The sequence below is a fragment of the Microcaecilia unicolor genome, chromosome 5 (assembly GCF_901765095.1).
Source record: "Microcaecilia unicolor chromosome 5, aMicUni1.1, whole genome shotgun sequence".
In the NCBI taxonomy this organism is placed as follows: Eukaryota; Metazoa; Chordata; class Amphibia; order Gymnophiona; family Siphonopidae; genus Microcaecilia; species Microcaecilia unicolor.
The window spans coordinates 341,370,451-341,390,364 of NC_044035.1; the positions used below are offsets into that span (position 1 = coordinate 341,370,451).

Here is a 19,914-nt window from a genome sequence, read left to right on the forward strand (position 1 = left end):
GGAAAGAGTTCTGCGTTACCACCCTTTACATTAAACAGGTTTTATTGAACACATTAATAAAATATAGGACAACGTTCTTATACATGTATAGTTCAATTTTTCAAACAACTTCAATCTTACATCTCCTCCCATCCCCCAGCCTTTCCCCATGAACCAATCAACGCTCAGAATGTGAAGGGCTTGGATTCTTATAGCCCTCCAGACAGCCACCAACCAAAGCGTAATCATCTCCCCTAACCCTCCCAAAGAACAAAGGAAAACAAAATAAACCAATGGAGCAAATCTTCATTGACTCAGAACTAAGTTTCTCACAGTGAGTGACTCAGGAACCCCAAATTATTTCCACCACCTAGGCGTAGAATGGGCTGCCCAGAGAAGGAGTGTATGAAGATCATTCCTCCATTCCCAATATTGAGGGGGTTCTTCCGATACCCAACAGTACCATAAAGGTGGCAGCATCTGTGAGTTTCCTGTTGCTGCAGGGCAGAGAAACCAGGCCAAGCCCACAGGAAGCCACGCTTTCAGTGGTCCGTGCTGCTCTTGTCACCAGGTATAGACCATGAATCTAGTGGGATGCAGTGGGAGTTACAGTGGATGACTGAAAGGAGGAGGAAGAAGATGGCAAGGCTGGTGTGGCCTGCTGGCAGAGGGGGTGGCAGCCTTTGCAGAGTCAGGACAATGCTGGGGACAGTTTTTAAGATTCCTGGTAGTTGTAACGTGAGTGGATACTTTTACCTTACATGTTGTCGATGTGCAACTGCCAAGGCGCTTCCTCTTTGATTGCGTATGAAGGTCACCCATATGTTTTTCACCTGCTGTTTGTGCAGGTGGCCAACATGGGTTGTAAAGTAGCACAGATCCGTAATGAAAATCACATGTACACCCTCCAGCCTAAACCCGTCCCGGGGAGCATTTCTTTTTAACCAAGCCAAAAGCCTGTGAGTATTTCCAGCCATCCAGAAGAGGGTAGTTTTCAGATTAGCTAATGTACTTGGTTAAAGTGCTTTTTGAATTGCCCCTCAGTGAAAGCAGTGTCTGCCCTTCGTAGAAAAGTGCCCTTAGTGGAATGGTGGAGGGACCAGTTATGATATCCGTAACACAATACTGGCCAAAAGGATTTGGGTTAGGCTACATGTACTGTAATTTCAAGACAAGCAATGGATGGGGTTCCAAACACAACTTAATACAAATTAGAACCGAATCTGAAAGGATGTTAAAGTGCAATAAAACAGCATGGAAGGTGGGTCTGGTGGCTCAGTGTCCCGCACTGCCATGGGAAGGGACCTTGGCTCATTCAGAGCTGAGGGTTTCTGCTCCCTGTGTTGGTTGGGGCTTGGATATTATGGATGTAGTGTTCACAACTGAGGGAGAAGGGAAGGCAAAAATGGGGGGAGGGGGAGGGGAACTAGTACTAATCCTGCCCATTCAAAATTGGGTTCTTCCAGTAGATTGGCTGAATTTTTCTAACTCCTCATCTGGGGTCCTTTCTTCCCACCCGTTCCCCTGCTGGTTCTCCTTCACTGAGAGTACTATAGGAATTTCAGAATAAGCACAAATCAGTAGTTTGGGAATAGTGTCACTGTGGTAAGATTTTAAGCAAGGGTGTTGGTGCACCTCCTCCCATGGACAACACGCTTTACACGTCTCGCACCACCTTTGCAAGTTTTGCAGATCTCGCTCTAACAGGTTCTCGCTGCTATTCTGTTTCAGCCGCGACAATTCCCCAAGCCTGAAGGAGATCCGGAATGGCTGCCAGCAGCAATGCGACCGAAAGCCCAACTTACCCTTGAGGCTCCTCCACACGAGCCCCGACCTGGTGTCGCAGGAAGCAACGTCGGCGGAGTCCCGCCTCAAGTCCACTATCGTCACGTCCAACGAGATCCACGTGGAAGTGGAGCGCACCAACACGGCCAATCAGAAGCTGAAAGCAAGCGCTGGGGGTGACAGCGAGCCCAACCTGATTGACTGTTTGCTGGTCAGCCCCACATGCAGTGCGATGAGCATTGAGTTGAGTCCCCAGGCAGAGCGGGTGCTGGGCTGCTACGTGGAAATTCTCAAGATGTTGTAAGTATTTGTTTAGAGCCTTGAAAGAATATCTCCTTGACGGTAGCATTATGTTTCTCCTTGTTGGTTCTTCGTCTTCAATGTCTCTGTAACTGGGAAGGTGCGCAGATGCCCATCATCTGCTAATGTTAATGGCAGACATGCGAAGTTGGCACCTGACCCTACCAGCAAGTTCTAATAATAGTTTTCCAGGTCCAAAATGTACCTTAGATGACAGGATATAAAGGACTGGATGCATCTTCTGTTTTCAGTCTGCAGACCATTGCTGGGAAGGCTAGTTTTAACTATCCCTTGAAACGCAACTTCACACTGGGAGATTTTGCTGTAATAGTGATGGTAATCTGTGGAGTGGAAGACGTCCCTCTCTCTTTCCCCTTTTAGTTGATAAACATGGTGAACTTGTAAACTCAGATTCTGAACACCCAGTGGCTTTCTGTGTGATCATCTGTTTCTGACGCCTTACGTCCTTCACGGAGCTACATGCACGGTGCAGGACGTCAGAAACAGATGATCACACAACGAAGGCGCAGGAGTCGACCAGTGCTGAAGAAGACTCTTCGGCTGGCGGGGATTGGGGACCCCAGCCAGCAAACAAGGTACCTGATGCTGCGGCGGGGGGGGGGGGGGGGGGGGGTTCAAATGTAGAGGGGGCCAGGGCGTAATCTGTGGGGGCCCATGCCCCCGTGGCCCCATGTAGCTACGCCCCTGCCTGAATGTAACTCACCTTGAGCTCCTACTGAAAAAAGGTGTGAGCAAAATCTAAATAAATAAATTAGAGGTGCCAATATATTCCTATGGGCATCTCTGACGTTTAGCACGTGCCTATTTTTAGCGCGCACTAAAAACGTGAGCGGGCCTTAGTAAAAGACCCCTGGTAAGTGCATCTCATCTATAGCAAGTACGTACTGGAGGAATTTTAGTAGTGGTGGTCAGGTTATTTAGGGTAGTGCTTCTCAACCCAGTCCTCAGGGCACACCCCGCCATTTGGGTTTTCAAGATATCCAGAATAAATATGCGTGAGAGAGACTCGCATGCCACTGCCTCCTCAGTTTGCAAATCTCTCTTTCATGCTGTTCATTGTGTGGATATCCTGAAAGCCCAACTGGCTGGGTGAGGACTGGGTTGAAAAGCACTGATTTAGAGGTTGGTGTACTACTACTGCTGCTATGGCCAGGAACCTCCCATACGGAATCGCAGCCCATTTCTGTATGAGTCCAGTAGGGTCTGCCTTCTCTACGCAAGCTGCATCTTGTTGGGTTTTTTTTCCTGACGCTTTGCTTCCATTCAGTGCATCTTCTGGAATCCCGAATCATTGTCCCCATCTGGACGTCCTCTCCAGGGACTAACGCACTCTGTGAGCTCTGACTTCCCCAGTCTTAGTCTCATTTTCCGTAATCATTGTGAACTCCTAATGTCCTATGTGCTCCGGCCTTCCCAGTAGGCAGGAGCATGCATGGCTGTCGTTTCATCAGGCTGCCGACAGCTCCTTGGTATAACATTGTGTTTTCAGCCTTCTTGCTTGAATTCTTGGCTCTTTTCACAGGGAATCTGACTCCTTTTTTTTCCTTCTTAAATTTATGTTTTTATGCTCCCTTTTGGCTTCCGAGATACAGCAGGCACATTTTATTAGATCATGAAGAAACTTCTGGAAACTGTATTTCACTGGGTTCCATTTGAAGTTAGATCTGCCGTAAGGGCATTCAGTACTAAGGGGAGTAACACGTTATGCGGAATCGCTCAGTGGGACCAGGGCAGTGTGTTGTTAGGGTCTCAGTAAATCACGCTGTACCCATTGGTATGATTGGCTAGTTGGAGAATATATCATCAAATGTTGGCAGACAGATAATAATGTTAGTTGTAGACTATTCAATCTTCTGGCAATTTGTTCCACAACATAGGCGATTGCAAACTGAGCAAAATGCAGTTCCCCGGTGCTCTGTGGGATCAGTCCCACGGTTAGGGGATGAGAGTGGGGCCACACCTTTAGCTCAAGGTTTCAGACAGCGGAGTTATAGCTCTGTAAATCCAGTCCCCTACCAAATCTGTATATGCCTTGTCACAATAGCAAAAGGAAAATAGGAAGGACCCTGGGGAACTTGTTCTTTCTGTAACATGGGGTGGGACTAGGAATATCAGAGTTTCAGTTCAGAGATTTCCTGTCGTGTGAAAGGTCACTACTGCTGTTTCTGCCTTTCAAGTGCAGTCACTTGCCCTTTGGCCTGAATCTCTCTCCCTAGCATCATATTTATCACTCTTGTCCAGAGCGGCTTATAATGTTTGACTGCTCGTGACTTGTAAGTCCATTTCCAGCGAAAGACAATGTCAGGGAAGAAAATGCTTAAGGAGCCTTAGACTGAGTGGTTAATAAACCACAGGAAGATGGCAGGTACTCGACTATTCCAGTGGCTGCAGCTAGACAGAGCTCATATGTCTGGCTCCGTAACCACCCAACACATACGTGGAGGGGCATAATTGAACGAAAACGTCTATCTCCGTGGGCGTTTATCTCTGAGAATGGGTCCGTGAAGGGGCGGACCGAACCGTATTTAAAAAAAAAATAGACGTCCATGTTTTATTCGACAATTTGTGAGCTGGGCGTTTTTGTTTTTCAGCAATAATGGAAAATGAAAGCGCCCGGCTCAAAACGAATATATCCAAGGCATTTGTTCCTGGGAGGGGCCAGGATTCTTAGTGCACTGGTCCCCCTCACATGCCAGGACACCAACCGGGCACCCTAGGGGGCACTTTTACAAAAACAAAAAAAAAGGTAAAAGAGCTCCCAGGTGCATAGCACCCTTCCCTTGTGTGTTGAGCCCCCCAAATCCACCTCAAAACCCACTGCCCACAAGTCTACACCATTACTATAGCCCTAAGGGGTGAAGGGGGGCACCTACATGTGGGTACAGTGGGTTTGGGGGGGGGTTGGACGACTAAGCATTAAGCAGCACAATTGTAACAGGTGGTGGGGATGGGCCTGGGTCCACCTGCCTGAAGTCCACTGCACCCCCTAACAACTGCTCCAGGGACCTGCATACTGCTGCCAGGGAGGTGGGTATGACATTTGAGGGTGAAAATAAAAAATTGTGAAACATCATTTTTTGTGGTGGGAGGGGGTTAGTGACCACTGGGGGAGTCAGGGGAGGACATCCCCGATTCCCTCTGGGGGTAATCTGGTCATTTAGGGCACTTTTTGGGGCCTTATTCGTGAAAAAACAGGGTCCAGGAGAAGTGCCCTAAATTCTAGATACAAACGCATACTTTTTTGCATTATCGGTGAAAGACGCACATCTCTGTTCGGGTGATAACCATGCCCCAGTCCCGCCTTCACCACGCCTACGACATGCCCCCGTCAACTTTGTACGCTTCCGCGATGGAGTGCAGTTGAAAACGTCCAAAATCGTCTTTCCATTATACCGATTTATTCGTTTTTGTGAGATAAACGTCTATCTCCCGATTTGGGTCGATATCTAGGCGTTTTTCTCTTTCAATTATAAGGTGGATAGTAATACAGTAGATGACAGCAGAAAAAGACCTGCACGGTCCATCCAGTCTGCCCAACAAGATAAACTCATATGTGCTACTTTTTGTGTATACCTGACCTTGATTTGTATCTGCCATTTTCAGGGCACAGACCGTAGAAGTCTTGCCCAACCACTAGCCCCGCCTCCCAACACCGGCTCTGCAAATTGGCGAAAGCCTGGGACAAGCAGCAGAGAGAATCCCTAGCTGAAAAGGCTAAAAAGGCCGAGAAGAAGATCAAATAGGATGTATAACAGTACAACAGATTTAAAAAAAAAAAAATGGTCTGGTTAGATCAAGGGTCAGATTCTAGGTCTCTTGTTTGCTCTGAGCAAAGGCCTCGTGTGCTTGCAGGTGATATTTCAAAATCTGCGTATTTAGACTCCTAAACACGCGATTTAGAACAGGCAAGGAGTGAGGGTGTGTTGAGTATGAAGCAGTGAGCTCTAACCCTCATCAGTTTGCAGCTGCAACATGCCTGTCTGTCCACGTACTCTCCACGTGTCAGTGAGTGAAAGCGGTTAGCAGAAACAGGAGATGCTCCAAACCTGAGGATCTTCTTTTGTTTGGTTGCCTTACTGGCAGAAAATAGTTGTAAAAAAATCAAGAAAACGCAGTATAGTAAAAAAAAAAACAACTTTAATAATGTGTAGTTCATTTGCTAGTACAAAAGTCACCTGCCTGATGTGGCCACATGTTGGCGTGTTCCTGCTTCAGGGGCACATGATTTTACCTTAACGGGGAATCTCAAATTTAATTGTCAAAATTTCAAGCGTCCGGCACTGAAATCTGGTCAGTTCCTTTCTGCATTTCCAAAACTATATAGAGAATGGTTTTCACTAATTTTTTTAAGTCAGGGCCACTTTGGATCCAATTGAGCTCAAGGAGAGCCACCAAATACTTTCCCATGTGAGACCACGACACCGCTGAATAATGTGTGTCAAAGACGTCTACCCCACCAGCCCACCTTCAGACTTCATTTGTTGGCATTTCTAAGTGCATTCTCCTCATCTGCTAAGAAATATTCAGCCCACGACGATAAGCATTTTGCTGATTGGTGCCGGTGTTAAACCCGGAAATTCAATACCGGAACATTTCCGGGTTTCTGGAGCCAGCAGATGCATAGCCGGTTAAGTGCAATATTCAGCACGTAACCAGCTATGGGTAAAGGGCCTCTTTTTTTTTTTTTTTTTGAAGTGGGTAAAAGGCAGTGGTGTTCCTAGGAGGGCTGACACCCGGGGCGGATCGCCAATGCGCCCCGCCCCCGGGTGCAGCGCCTCCCCTGATGCAGCGCGGACACCCCCCGGCGAAAGGACACACCCCCCCCCCCCCCACGAAGGAACACCCCCCCTCCCCCCCCCCCCCCGGATGCACGCCTGTCCTCCGTTCATTCCATGCTTCTTCTCTGCCCCGGATCAGGAAGTAACCTGTTCCGGGGCTGAGAAGAAGCATGGAACGAACGGTGGACAGGCGCGCGGCACCCCCCCAGCAGCGTGCACCCGGGGCGGACCCCCCCCCCCCCCCCCTAGGAACGCCACTGGTAAAAGGCGAGTTCTGTAAAAAGAAAATGGCCATGTGGTAAGTGAGGTAGTGTAACAAAGAGAGGGAACTAAGTACAAACAAAGTCCAAGCAAAAAAAAAACAGCACAAAGGGCCTTGAAAAACAATTTTAAAAAATCCTTTTAATAATGAATTTTGATTGTAGAATATGAATACTGAAGGTGTGCGTGAGTTCTATATTGTAGGATATATGGAGGAATATGTACTATGTAATTCCATACTATGTAAGCCGCACCGAGCCTGCTACCGAGCGGGAAAGAGCGGGGTATAAATGCAACAAATAAATAAATAAATATATTATAGACAAGCTTGAAAATCATCAAATGTTCTGAATTTGTCTGTATGAGCCTCTTCGTCATTGGTGTGACCCCTGACGCATGTGTGGTAGCACTGAAACACGGCCCGTGTCGAGTCTTTCTACAATCAAAATTCATTATTGAAAGGATTTTTTTAAATACAAGAACTGTGTCCCTTTTGCTTTTAAAGGCCCCGTGTGGTAAGTGAAACACTTGCTGTGCAGCCATTTCGATTTGTCGCAGCATCCAAATATGTAGGGGTCCTCGGTCTCTCTAGCAGGTCCAGTGCGCACTTTGATGCAGGAGAGCGCAGGAACGGGCGCCATTTTACATAAGTACATAAGTATTGCCATACTGGGACAGACCAAAGGTCCATCAAGCCCAGCATCCTGTTTCCAACAGTGGCCAATCCAGGTCGCAAATACCCGGCAAGATCCCAAAAAAGTACAAAACATTTTATGCTGCTTATCCCAGAAATAGTGGATTTGCCCCAAGTCTAATTTAATAATGGTCTATGAACTTTTCCTTTAGGAAGCCGTCCAAACCTTTTTAAAACTCCGCTAAGCTAACCACCTTTACTACATTCTCTGGCAACGAATCCCAGAGTTTGATTACACTTAGAGTGAAGAAAAATTTTCTCCGATTCGTTTTAAATTTATTGCTTTGTAGCTTTATCGCATGCCCCCTAGTCCTAGTACTTTTGGAAAGAGTAAACAAACGATTCGCTTCTTCCCGTTCCATTCCACTCATTATTTTATAGACCTCTATCATATCTCCCCTCAGCCGCCTTTTCTCCAAGCTGAAGAGCCCTAGCCGCTTTAGCCTTTCCTCATAGGGAAGTCGTCCCATCCCCTTTATCATTTTTGTCGCCCTTCTCTGCACCTTTTCTAATTACACTATATCTTTTTTTGAGATGCGGCAACCAGAATTGAACACAATATTCGAGATGGGATCACACTATGGTGTGATACAAAGGCATTATAACATCCTCATTTTTGTTTTCCATTCCTTTCCTAATAATACCTAACATTCTATTTGCTTTCTTAGCCGCAGCAGCACACTGAGCAGAAGGTTTCAACGTATCATCAACGACGACACTTAGATCCCTTTCTTGGTCCGTGACTCCTAACGTGGAACCTTGCATGACGTAGCTATAACTTGGGTTCCTCTTTCCCACGTGCATCACCTTGCACTTGCTGACATTAAACGTCAGGGCCGACTGGCAGTGAGGAGCAGCCACCATTTTACAGCCTTAGGGCCTGACGGAGCATTCGGCTGCATCGGGATCTCTGTACTCTCCGGACTTTATAATGCTCTTACACCAGACCAAGCAGGGACAGTCAAAGTTGACGCAGTGTGCTACAGTTTCTCACTCCGCTGCCCCTTCATCTCCTAAGAGATGTCGTTTAGACATCCATGAGTCGGCAGATGACACTATCTCTTCTTCTTCCTCTTTATCTGATGTGGCCTCGGTCTATTCAGAGGAGCCATCATTGAAGGAGCCATTAGAGGGGAGAGATGATCGGAAAGTACTGAGCATGGTTTATAAAGAGGAGCTCAGTACTCTTATCTCTGAGGTATTGGCAGTGCTTTCCATTGAGGAGCCTTCTGCTTCGACAGTTCCATCTTCGTCAATCATGAGGAGGCTTAGAAATCCTTCTAAAGCCTTCCCGGTGCATCCAGACGTTCGGGACCCAATTACAGCAGAATGGGTCTCACTGAGCATGGGGCTGAGAGTGCCCAGGACTTGTACATGTTATAGAAACCTAGATGATAGGCTCAAGCATTGACAGCAGCCTAAAGTGTTAAGCGCATAACTGTGGACTCGCTGCTAATATTCTATAACGGTGACTGCGTGCGTGGTTGCCATTATAGAATTCGTGTTTAGCTCACAATATCTTGGCTCTTAACTTTAGGCAACCTATCGAGTATCACCCCCAAGGTGTGTACAGGATAGGATTTGAACCCTGGCTCTCTGCTTTAATCCCTAGACTGTTCAACCTTCTTGACTGACCTTTGCTCTGTTTGTTACATACCCCCCCCCCCCCCCCCCTTCCATCATGCCTTTCAGGTACAGTGCAGCATTTACCGACATCCAGAATCCATATCAGTTAATTGTTCTATGAATGGGGCTGTAAAACTTTATGCAGCAAGGTGCAGGTGGTATTTGAAGAATCATGAAGTCCTAAGGATAGCCTAAGCAAATAATTCCTGAAAACAATACAGTGAAATGACCTCACGTAGGCAAATTCAGTTCAAAGTTGAAAAGCAGTATTACATACTCACTGCCAGGTAACCCCCAAAACTAGTGTTGTAAAACTGATACAATCCAGCCTAGTTACGTACACCCCCTGATCTCCTGAACTTGAGTTTATCTGAAAACTAACAAATTATTTAGAGGAAGAAGCAGAGAATAAGGGGGAAGTTCCCTTAATCTCCAGGTATGTCAAACTCATGACTAATGATGGGCCGCAACAGCAGCCGCGCATTCATCAAAGATGAAAGCTTTACATATACGTTTGTAATTGACGGAAATGAGTTTACTTTAGATCTGCAAGCAAAACTTTTAGAGGTCGAATTGGATAATTTGTGAACGATGCAACCCTATGAGAAAACTTTACATCACCTTAAGACAACTCAGATCTATTAAGAAATATTTCTCAGTTGATCCTTTCAGATTGTACAGGCGCTTGCATTGGCCAGATTTGACTACTGAAATTTGGCTTTAATTGGTTGTTTTAGGAGATTATTAGATGAACTGCAAATTATGCAAAATACGGCAGTTAGATTCATTTATGGTCTAACACACTGTGATGCAGTGAAGGAATATTATTCGAAATTACATTGGCTGCCTTTCAGAGAACGCATTTGATTTAAAGTATGCAAAAGGATATTTAAGATTTTGTTGGGAGCAGCTCCTCTGTATATGATGAAAATACGGCAGTTAGATTCATTTATGGTCTAACACACTGTGATGCAGTGAAGGAATATTATTCGAAATTACATTGGTTGCTGTTCAGAGAACGCATTTGATTTAAAGTATGCAAAAGGATATTTAAGATTTTGTTGGGAGCAGCTCCTCTGTATATGATGAATCGAGTGAATTTCCTTTATAGATCCCAGGCACAAAATCAGGTTGTTTTCTGCGTCACTTCACTATCAGATGACTTCCTTGTGGAAGTCACTTCCTCTAGCCCTGCAATGTTGCCAAATTATATATTGCTTAGAAAGAGCTTGAAAACATTTTTCTTTCTGCGAATCGAGTCTTAATTGTTGTATTTGGTGGATGTATGTTTTAAACGCTCAAATTTACTACTGTAATTTCCAGAATGCTTGATCTGGTCTCTTAGTTATTGCAACCCGCCTTGATCTGATAAGGTATATGGCGGGCTATAAGACGTGTTATAACATAACATCAATGGGCCGCACTAAAATTGTCGTTATCCATATTCTCCCCCATTACAATTACTTAGGAGCCAAATTTGCATGTAATTAACCAGATGTTAAATATAGAATACACATTAGATATTAACACATGGACCACCCAGAACTTCCCTTCAGATCACATGTTTGACACGCCTGCCTTAATGTGATCCATGGGGTAGAGTTTCCACAGGAGTGGATGAACGCTAAATCCCACGAGCGAAGATGCAAGGAAATAAAGTGGGAAGTGGACCAATGACTTCAGGACAAAGAGACTGAGATGATATTCACGGAGCAAACTTTATTGTAGACTCGACACAGTACTGTGTTTCGGCCACAGGCCTGCCTCAGGAGTCTTTAACAGTGTAAAAATGTTGTTTAAAAGGTTGTCCGTCTTGGGTAAATGCACCAAGAGGATTAACGCAGAAATGTCCGATTCTTTTTTGTCTCCTTAAAGATCAATGCTAGTGTAGTGACAAGTAGTCTCTTTCTTCGATAACGAATAAATAAATAAATAACGCTACATGTCCAAGATTAGAATGATTGAGGTTTTGGAGGGTTTTTTTTTTGCGGGGGGAGAGGGGGGTAGTGTATCAGTGGCAAGTACTGCTATGCTGAAAATCTGCCTTTTTTTTTTTTTGTTACATTTGTACCCCGCGCTTTCCCACTCATGGAAGGCTCAATGCGGCTTACATGGGGCAATGGAGGGTTAAGTGACTTGCCCAGAGTCACAAGGAGCTGCCTGTGCCTGAAGTGGGAATTGAACTCAGTTCCCCAGGACCAAAGTCCACTAACAACATTCCATGTAGAAGTTGGCCCTTGCAGATCACCAATGTGGCCGCGCAGGCTTCTGCTTCTGTGAGTCTGACGTCCTGCAAGTACGTGCAGGACGTCAGACTCACAGAAACAGAAGCCTGCGCAGCCTTCTACATGGAATGTTGCTAGTGGAATAGCAACATTCCATGTAGAATCTCCAACAGTAGCAACATTCCATGTAGAATCTCCAATAGTAGCAACAGAATCTCAACATTCCATGTAGAATCTCCAATAGTATCTATTTTATTTTTGTTACATTTGTACCCTGCGCTTTCCCACTCATGGCAGGCTCAATGCGGCTTACATGGGGCAATGGAGGGTTAAGTGACTTGCCCAGAGTCACAAGGAGCTGCCTGTGCCTGAAGTGGGAATCCAACTCAGTTCCTCAGTTCCCCAGGACCAAAGTCCACCACCCTAACCACTAGGCCACTCCTCCACTGTTGCTACTATTTGAGATTCTACATGGAATGTTGCTATTCCACTAGCAACATTCCATGTAGAAGTCGGCCCTTGCAGATCACCAATGTGGCCGCGCAGGCTTCTGCTTCTGTGAGTCTGGTGCAGGACGTCAGACTCACAGAAACAGAAGCCTGCGCAGCCTTCTACATGGAATGTTGCTAGTGGAATAGCAACATTCCATGTAGAATCTCCAATAGTGGCAACATTCCATGTAGAATCTCCAATAGTAGCAACAGAATCTCAACATTCCATGTAGAATCTCCAATAGTATCTATTTTATTTTTGTTACATTTGTAACTTTTGTAACTTGCGCTTTCCCACTCATGGCAGGCTCAATGCGGCTTACATGGGGCAATGGAGGGTTAAGTGACTTGCCCAGAGTCACAAGGAGCTGCCTGTGCCTGAAGTGGGAATCGAACTCAGTTCCCCAGGACCAAAGTCCACCACCCTAACCACTAGGCCACTCCTCCACTCTGTTCCCAAGCCCACCTTCTGCTGAACAGGGGCGGAAGATGTCACAGAAGCAGTATTCACATCCCCAGAAATTAGTGGCGGTGGGTTCAGCTATTGTACAGGAGTGATGACTGTGGCTGAACGTAGGTTTTCCAGGGTTCCAGGCAGAGGCCTGGGGCATGTCCTCAGCCTATTATTGTCACTGCAGTGGCTAAGGGTAAATTTGGGAGGGAAACAGAAGAACAGGGAAATTAAAAGGACCAGAGTAGTTGTGAATGAAAGCTTCTGAAGAGGCTAGTTGGCTCTAATTGAACTGAAAGCCCACAGAGCATGCGTCAAAAAATGGCAGGCCAAAGAAATAGTACAAAAACCAAAAAAAATATATAAGGAGTGAACTTAAAGTATAAGAACAAACAAAAATAGGACTATAACACTTCTCCAAATTGTGTTAAAAAAATTATACGAGCTAAACCAGGTTTGCCGTACCTTGGTCCTCAAGGGCTGCAATCCAGTTGGGTTTTCAGGATTTTCCTCAATGAATATACTTCATTGAATGCAAATAGATCTCATGCATATTCATTGGGGAAATCCTGAAAACCCGACCTGGCAAAGGCCAAAGTTGGACACCCCTGAACTAAACTATGGAATCATTTCTTATCAGAAGGAAAAGCCTCAGAGAAATGAATCGGCACAGCAACTGTGCTGGTCAACTATCAATCTTCAGATAAATAGAATAAATGTTTCTCAAAAATAAATGGTAATGAACTTAACTTTAACTGTTCCATATTCGGTGTACCAGCCATCAGCCAGACAGGTCGTCCCAATGATGGCCAGCGTTTCGCAATATTAGGCTGCTGCCTCAGGGGGATCATTCAGACTCTTGGGTTTCAGTGACGCAGTGCACAGAATGCGATGATCCCCTCAGGCAGCAGCCTAATATTGCGAGTGGAGGAGTGGCCTAGTGGTTAGGGTGGTGGACTTTGGTCCTGAGGAACTGAGTTCAATTCCCAGCACAGGCAACTCCGTGTGACTCTGGGCAAGTCACCTAACCCTCCATCGCCTGCCGCATTGAGCCTGCCATGAGTGGGAAAGCGCAGGGTACAAATGTAAGAAAAATAAAAAAATAAATAAAATAACCGCCTTTACCACATTCTCTGGCAACGAATTCCAGAGTTTAATTACACGTTGAGTTTGACGTAAACTGGTTAAGTGCTACTGAAAATGACCGGTTAAGTTCTGAATATCAGCACTTAACTGACCAAGTGCTGACTCCGCCCCCAGAACACCACTCCCCCCTAAATAGCCAGTTTAGAGTTTGAAGTTAACTGGTTAAGTGCTACTGAAAATGACCAGTTAGCCCCGAACAGGTGATTTAACCCACCAGGAGCCTTTTCTGGCCAGTTAAATTATGTTGAATATCGACCCCCCCCCCCCCCCCCCCCCCGTGAGTTCAGGTAAGGGGCGTCCATATTAGCAAGGGTCATGAGATGAACACTGCTGTGCTACTGCTGTTCCTCTCCCAACGTTTGCTGGAAACTGGGTCCATGTTAATTGGGCTTTGTCCTCAAAATCCTTTCCGTTTTGCATTTCAGGTCAGACTACGATGACTGGAGACCAGCACTGGCCAGCTTACTTCAACCTATCCCATTCCCCAAAGAGTAAGTGGAGCCCATGACTGCAAGAGCTGGTTTGTGCATGAACTAGGGAGGTGGCGAAGGCCCTTTGCTTTGGAGAGTTACTTGGTGGGCAAGATGGTTGATCTCTTGAAAGGGTGACGAAGGAGGAAGTACTGCTTTTCCCCTGCCGGCTCTTCCCACTGCTGAACCGTGTGGCAAGCAGAGAACTGGAAATTCGAAGGGAAGAGCCGGTTGAGAAATGGCAAACCCACAGACCTGCCGAGAATGTTTTGTCAATACACCTGAAACTTAAAGCGCTCAAATTACTGTGTTTTGATGGTACTGATCATCTTCATTACCACTTAAGGAACGAGAGAGCTCCCTCAGAAACCTATTAATGAACCGTGCTGCTAGAGAATGTAAATCTCAGAGGGTAAAAATTACCATGTATAATTGTGCAATTTGCTGGCTTATCGTGCCTCAGGTGGCACGAGAGCTTGAAACAGGGAGGTCCAGTGCTTCTGTACCTGAGTATCAGCAAAGCTTTAGTCAATAAAAAACATTGGCGTCATTTGGCCAACTTGGGCTTCTAGTAGGACCTTGGGGAGATGCCTCCTGCACAGTCATGATGCAACCTGCTTTACAGGATGATACTTAATTGGTTACAGATGTGCTCTACTCATTACAGTTGCTGAGTCCTAACTTTAATTGCACTAGGGTTAATGAACACATTTGGGCCCTTGGAAAATAAAAGACAGAGAGGTGAAATCATGTCTAACTATCTTGATTTCTGAGTGGTTGTTTTCTGTGAATTCCATATGATTGATTTCACAGTTAACATTTTGCTATCTCCAGCCTTGGCTGGCAGTTTTTCTCCTGCTCCAGCTCGGTTGGAATGGCCTCTGTTGAGCCTCCTTTTGCAACATGCCCGGGGTTTTTTTTTTTTTTAAACCTGTTTAAATATCCTTTCCACACCCCTCTTCCCCACTAACCTAGTTCAGACGGGGGCCCTTTTACTAAGGTGCACTGAAAAATGGCCTGCGGTAGTGTTGACGCATATTTTGGGCGCACGCAGAATCATTTTTCAGCGCCCATGTAAAAAAATGCCTTTTTAATATTTTTTGCCAAAAATGGACGCGCGGCAAATTGAAAAATTGCCAGGCATCCATTTTGGGTCTGAGACCGTACCGCCAGCCGTTGACCTAGCGGTAAGGTCTCACGCGGTAACCGGGCAGCAATGGTCTACGCACATAAAATGCCGATTACTGCCTGCGCACCAGAAAATAAAACTATTTTCCAGCGCGCTTAGTGGACATGCGTCAAAAATGAAATTACCGCAAGGGCCACACAGTAGCCGGGTGGTAACTCAAAATTGACGCACTTTGGGCGCACGTAGGCGCCTATGCAGCTTAGTAAAAGGGCCTCTCATTGAGGAGAGAGTCCTAAAGCCACTGCTCTGTGTGTTCATTATGCAATGTCTGGGGGTCCCCCCCCCCTTCGAAGGGCTGTGAATGCTGCTTCTGTAGCACACCCTGCCAATGCAGAAATCAAACTTGGGTCACTCTGTACGGCAGTACCAGAGCAAGTCAAACAGAGACTTACCGCGTGCAAATCTGGAGCCACTGCTGGCTCAACGCGGGCACCAGTGGTAGTTTCAGCCCCAGCGTGCACCATTTGCCATGCTAGGGTAAATAGCTGGCTATTTTCCAGCGCAGCTTAGTGAAAGGACCCCATAGTGATTGTGAAGTTGTTTCTGCTGTTCTCGAGATATGACGGAATGTTTCAGAGCTATTGATGCCCACACTGTATAAATCTTTAGTTACTGAAGAGCACACATTTGATTTACCAAATTATCGTTCATGCTTTCTAAAATGTTTTACATTTTTCTTTGTTTTTCAATTACAGGGCCCTTGCACATGAAAAATTTACCAAGTGAGTATTGTCTCCTTGTGCCTCAGGAATAATTAAGCTGTGTATATTGCAGCTTGTTCAGTAACACTGCTCACTACAGAAATTTTTAAATAAGAGCATAAGAGTAGCCATACTGGGTCAGACCAATGGCCCATCTAGCCCAGTATCCTGTTTCCAACAGTGGCCAAGTCAGGTCACAAGTACTTAGCAGAAACCCAAATCGTGGCAACATTCCATGTAGAACCCCAAAGAATAGCAAGATTCTGGAATCCTAAAGAGTAACAAGAATCCATGCAGAATCTCAAAGAGTAGCAACATTCCATGTAGAACCCCAAAGAATAGCAAGATTCTGGAATCCTAAAGAGTAACAAGATTCCATTCAGAATCTCAAATAGTAGCAACATTCCATGTAGAACCTCAAAGAATAGCAAGATTCTGGAATCCTAAAGAGTGACCAGATTCCATTCAGAATCTCAAATAGTAGCAACATTCCATGTAGAACCTCAAAGAATAGCAAGATTCTAGAATCCTAAAGAGTAACAAGATTCTGTGCAGAATATCAAAGAGTAGCAGCATTCTATGTAGAACCCCAAAGAATAGCAAGATTCTAGAATCCTAAAGAGTGACAAGATTCCATGCAGAATCCCAAAGAGTAACAACACTCCATACTACAAATCCCAGGGCAAGCAGTTGCTTCCCCATGTCTGTCTCAATAGCAGAGTATGGGCTTTTCCTCCAGGAACTTGTCCAAACCTTTTTTAAACCCAGATATGCTAACTGCTGTTACCACATCCTCCGGCAACGAATTCCAGAGCTTAACTATTCGTTGAGTGAAAAAAATATTTCTTCCTATTTGTTTTAAAAGTATTTCCATGTAACTTTCCCCTAGTCTTTGTACATCTGGAACAAGTAAAAAATTGATTTACATCTACTCGTTCTACACCACTCAAGATTTTGTAGACCTCAATCATATCTCCCCTCATCCGGGAAGCAGATAACATTCTCCCATAGTAATAACAGATGTCATATATATAGCAAACAAGGCAGCTGCCACAAGAGGACGGAGAAGCTGAGGACCTTAGAGAATGGCAGAGCTTGGAAACTGGCGATCATTAGGTGCTTTGCCCAGAGTCACACCTGAAGTTTGGTGCACTGTTTAGCGTGGACTTCCAGAACCACATACTGTAATTCAACTCTGGAATTCGTTGCCAAAAAGGAAAGGGAAATGGGACTTGATATACTGCCTTTCTGAGGTTTTTGCAACTACATTCAAAGTGGTTTACATATATTCAGGTACTTATTTTGTACCAGGGGCAATGGAGGGTTAAGTGACTTGCCCAGAATCACAAGGAGCTGCAGTGGGAATTGAACTCAGTTCCCCAGGATCAAAGTCCACTGCACTAACCACTAGGCTACTCCTCCACTCCAAAAAAAGGTTCGGAAGGCTTCCTAAAGTCCATAGACCATTATTACATTGGACTCGGGGGGGGGGGGAATATTTCTGGGATAAGCAGCATAAAATGTTTTGCACTTTTTGGGGATCTTGCCAGGTATTTGTGACCTGGATTGGCCACTGTTGGAAACAGGATGCTGGGCTTGATGGACCTTTTGGTCTGTCCCAGTATGGCAATACTTACGTACTGGGAGTTTAGATCTGCTCCCAAAATCTCCACTCCTAAAAAACAGACAATCCACAAAGAGAATGTTTTTTGAAAATTTAGGCAGGCATATGCTGCCGTGAGCAAGGGAAGATCCTAATACATGATTTACTTTACTTCTAGGGAGCTGAAGTATGTTATTCAAAGATTTGCAGAAGACCCACGACAGGAGGTGAGACAAAGCAGCTGAAAACAGTCCAGAACATTAAAGCATATGCAGATAGCAGTTAGAGCTCTGATATAGTTTCTCTCAGTGTTTCTGTATGTGGTGGAACACTGTAGAATACAGCAAAAGCCTTGTTTTGAATTTAATTTTTGCGCCTTATCCAAGGGGGACAAACTGAGCCAGTTCTGATTTTACTGCACTGCATGCAGGGAGATGTAGTCTTTTTCTTACAGATTTCAGGTGGTCTTTTACTAAAGCTTTGCTCGAGTTATCTGCAGCAGGGCCCATAGGAATAAAATGGGCCCTGCTGCAGATAACTCGAGCTAAGCTTTAGTAAAAGACCCCCTCAGTGAGGGAAAATGTAACTCTGTCTCCTTGCATGCAAAGAAATGTATTAATGATATTTTTTATTGGACTGGTTTAAAAAAAAAAAACTTAAAAGTGATGAGGTAACATGAACTTTCAAGCTCACTCTGGTCTCTTCTTCACAGATCACGTGTATATATTTCAAAAAACAACATTTATGTGCCCTATATCTGTACATATTGCGTGCTTTGTACAATGCAGCACAACAGCAAGAGTTAGGAGCTAGTTTGACATATTGAGATCATGTCCAATATACACTGGCAAAGGAGTGAGGTTCCTTACTGAAATAGTACGCACAAAACTAAGCCATTTGGAGACATTGCTTCATGAGATATGGATGGGTTCCTTTACATCTGAAATTAGATCCCATACAAGTGAAGACTACTACTACTACTTACCATTTCTATAGCGCTACTAGACGTACGCAGCGCTGTACACTTGAACATGAAGAGACAGTCCCTGCTCGACAGAGCTTACAATCTAATCAGGACAGACAAACAGGACAATTAAGGGATAAGGACAAAGAGTAGCAAGATTCCGGAATCCCAAAGAGTAGCAAGATTCTGTGCAGAATCCCAAAGAGTAGCAAGATTCCGGAATCCCAAACACTACTACTACTGATCATTTCTATAGTGCTACTAAACGTACGCAGCGCTGTACACTTGAACATGAAGAGACAGTCCCTGCTCGACAGAGCTTACAATCTAATTAGGACAAACAGGACAAACAAGAGATAAGGGAATATTAAAGTGAGGATGATAAAATAAAAGGATCCTGGTGTATTTAAGATCAGAAGGGCCAAATACACCAGGATCCTGGTGCATTCCCGATCCAAAGGCAGGCAGATATTGTTACTACAGTTTGATATGTCGAGTACCTTCGACTTGGTTGATCATAAGGTTAGGTTGAACATTCTGCAGAATATTGGAATAGGGGATAAAGTCATCCAGTGGTCTACGGCTTTTCTGTCTTTGAGAAGTTTAGAGTTAAAATGAATAAAGAATTCTCAAGAGGAATGGAGGGCGAACTATAGGGTCCATCAGGGTTCTCTCCTGTCGCCCATATTGATTAACATTTTGACGTCATCTTTGGGGTGGTATTTTATCAGATTTGGGAGTTCATTGTTTTAATTATGCAGATGGCATATCAATTTATATTCCGTTTATTAAATCCCTTGAGAATGTTATTGATCTTGTACTGAAGAGTATTGAGGTATTGGAACTATGGATGTGTGCCCATCATTCCCTACTATTGGGAACGAAATACAATATTGACTCTAGCTCACAATTAATTGTGGAAAATCAGGTATTTAAGTTGGAAACCCATTTGAAAATACCGGGGGTTGTCTTAGATATTTGCTTTTTCACCTTCATATTCAGGATCTTATTAGAAAGTCTTTGGTCGCTAAGAAAATGAAGATGGATTGGGAACCATTTTCAACAAGAAACTTTTTAGGATCTTAGTTCAGGCTCTGATTCTACCATAGACTGATTATTGCAATCTGTCCTAATTAGGCTGCAGTATTGATTCTCAAAAGAAATGACGGACATTGCGGAATGTAGCGGCTAAACTGATCTTCTCTAAATCCAAATACGAGAGTGTGACCC

At 44.8% G+C, this 19,914-nt stretch overlaps 1 protein-coding gene across 3 annotated transcripts in view; it reads left to right on the forward strand.

The window, feature by feature from the left end:
* Nucleotides 1–19,914, forward strand: part of CMIP (c-Maf inducing protein) — a 321,266-nt gene that overhangs the window by 278,019 nt on the left and 23,333 nt on the right. For all 3 annotated transcript variants that reach the window (XM_030204511.1, XM_030204512.1, XM_030204513.1), the window contains exons 10-13: nucleotides 1,711–2,064; nucleotides 14,183–14,248; nucleotides 16,112–16,138; nucleotides 17,899–17,947. In XM_030204511.1, coding sequence (XP_030060371.1) covers nucleotides 1,711–2,064; nucleotides 14,183–14,248; nucleotides 16,112–16,138; nucleotides 17,899–17,947 — 496 coding nt within the window. The remainder of the gene's footprint in view (nucleotides 1–1,710; nucleotides 2,065–14,182; nucleotides 14,249–16,111; nucleotides 16,139–17,898; nucleotides 17,948–19,914) is intronic.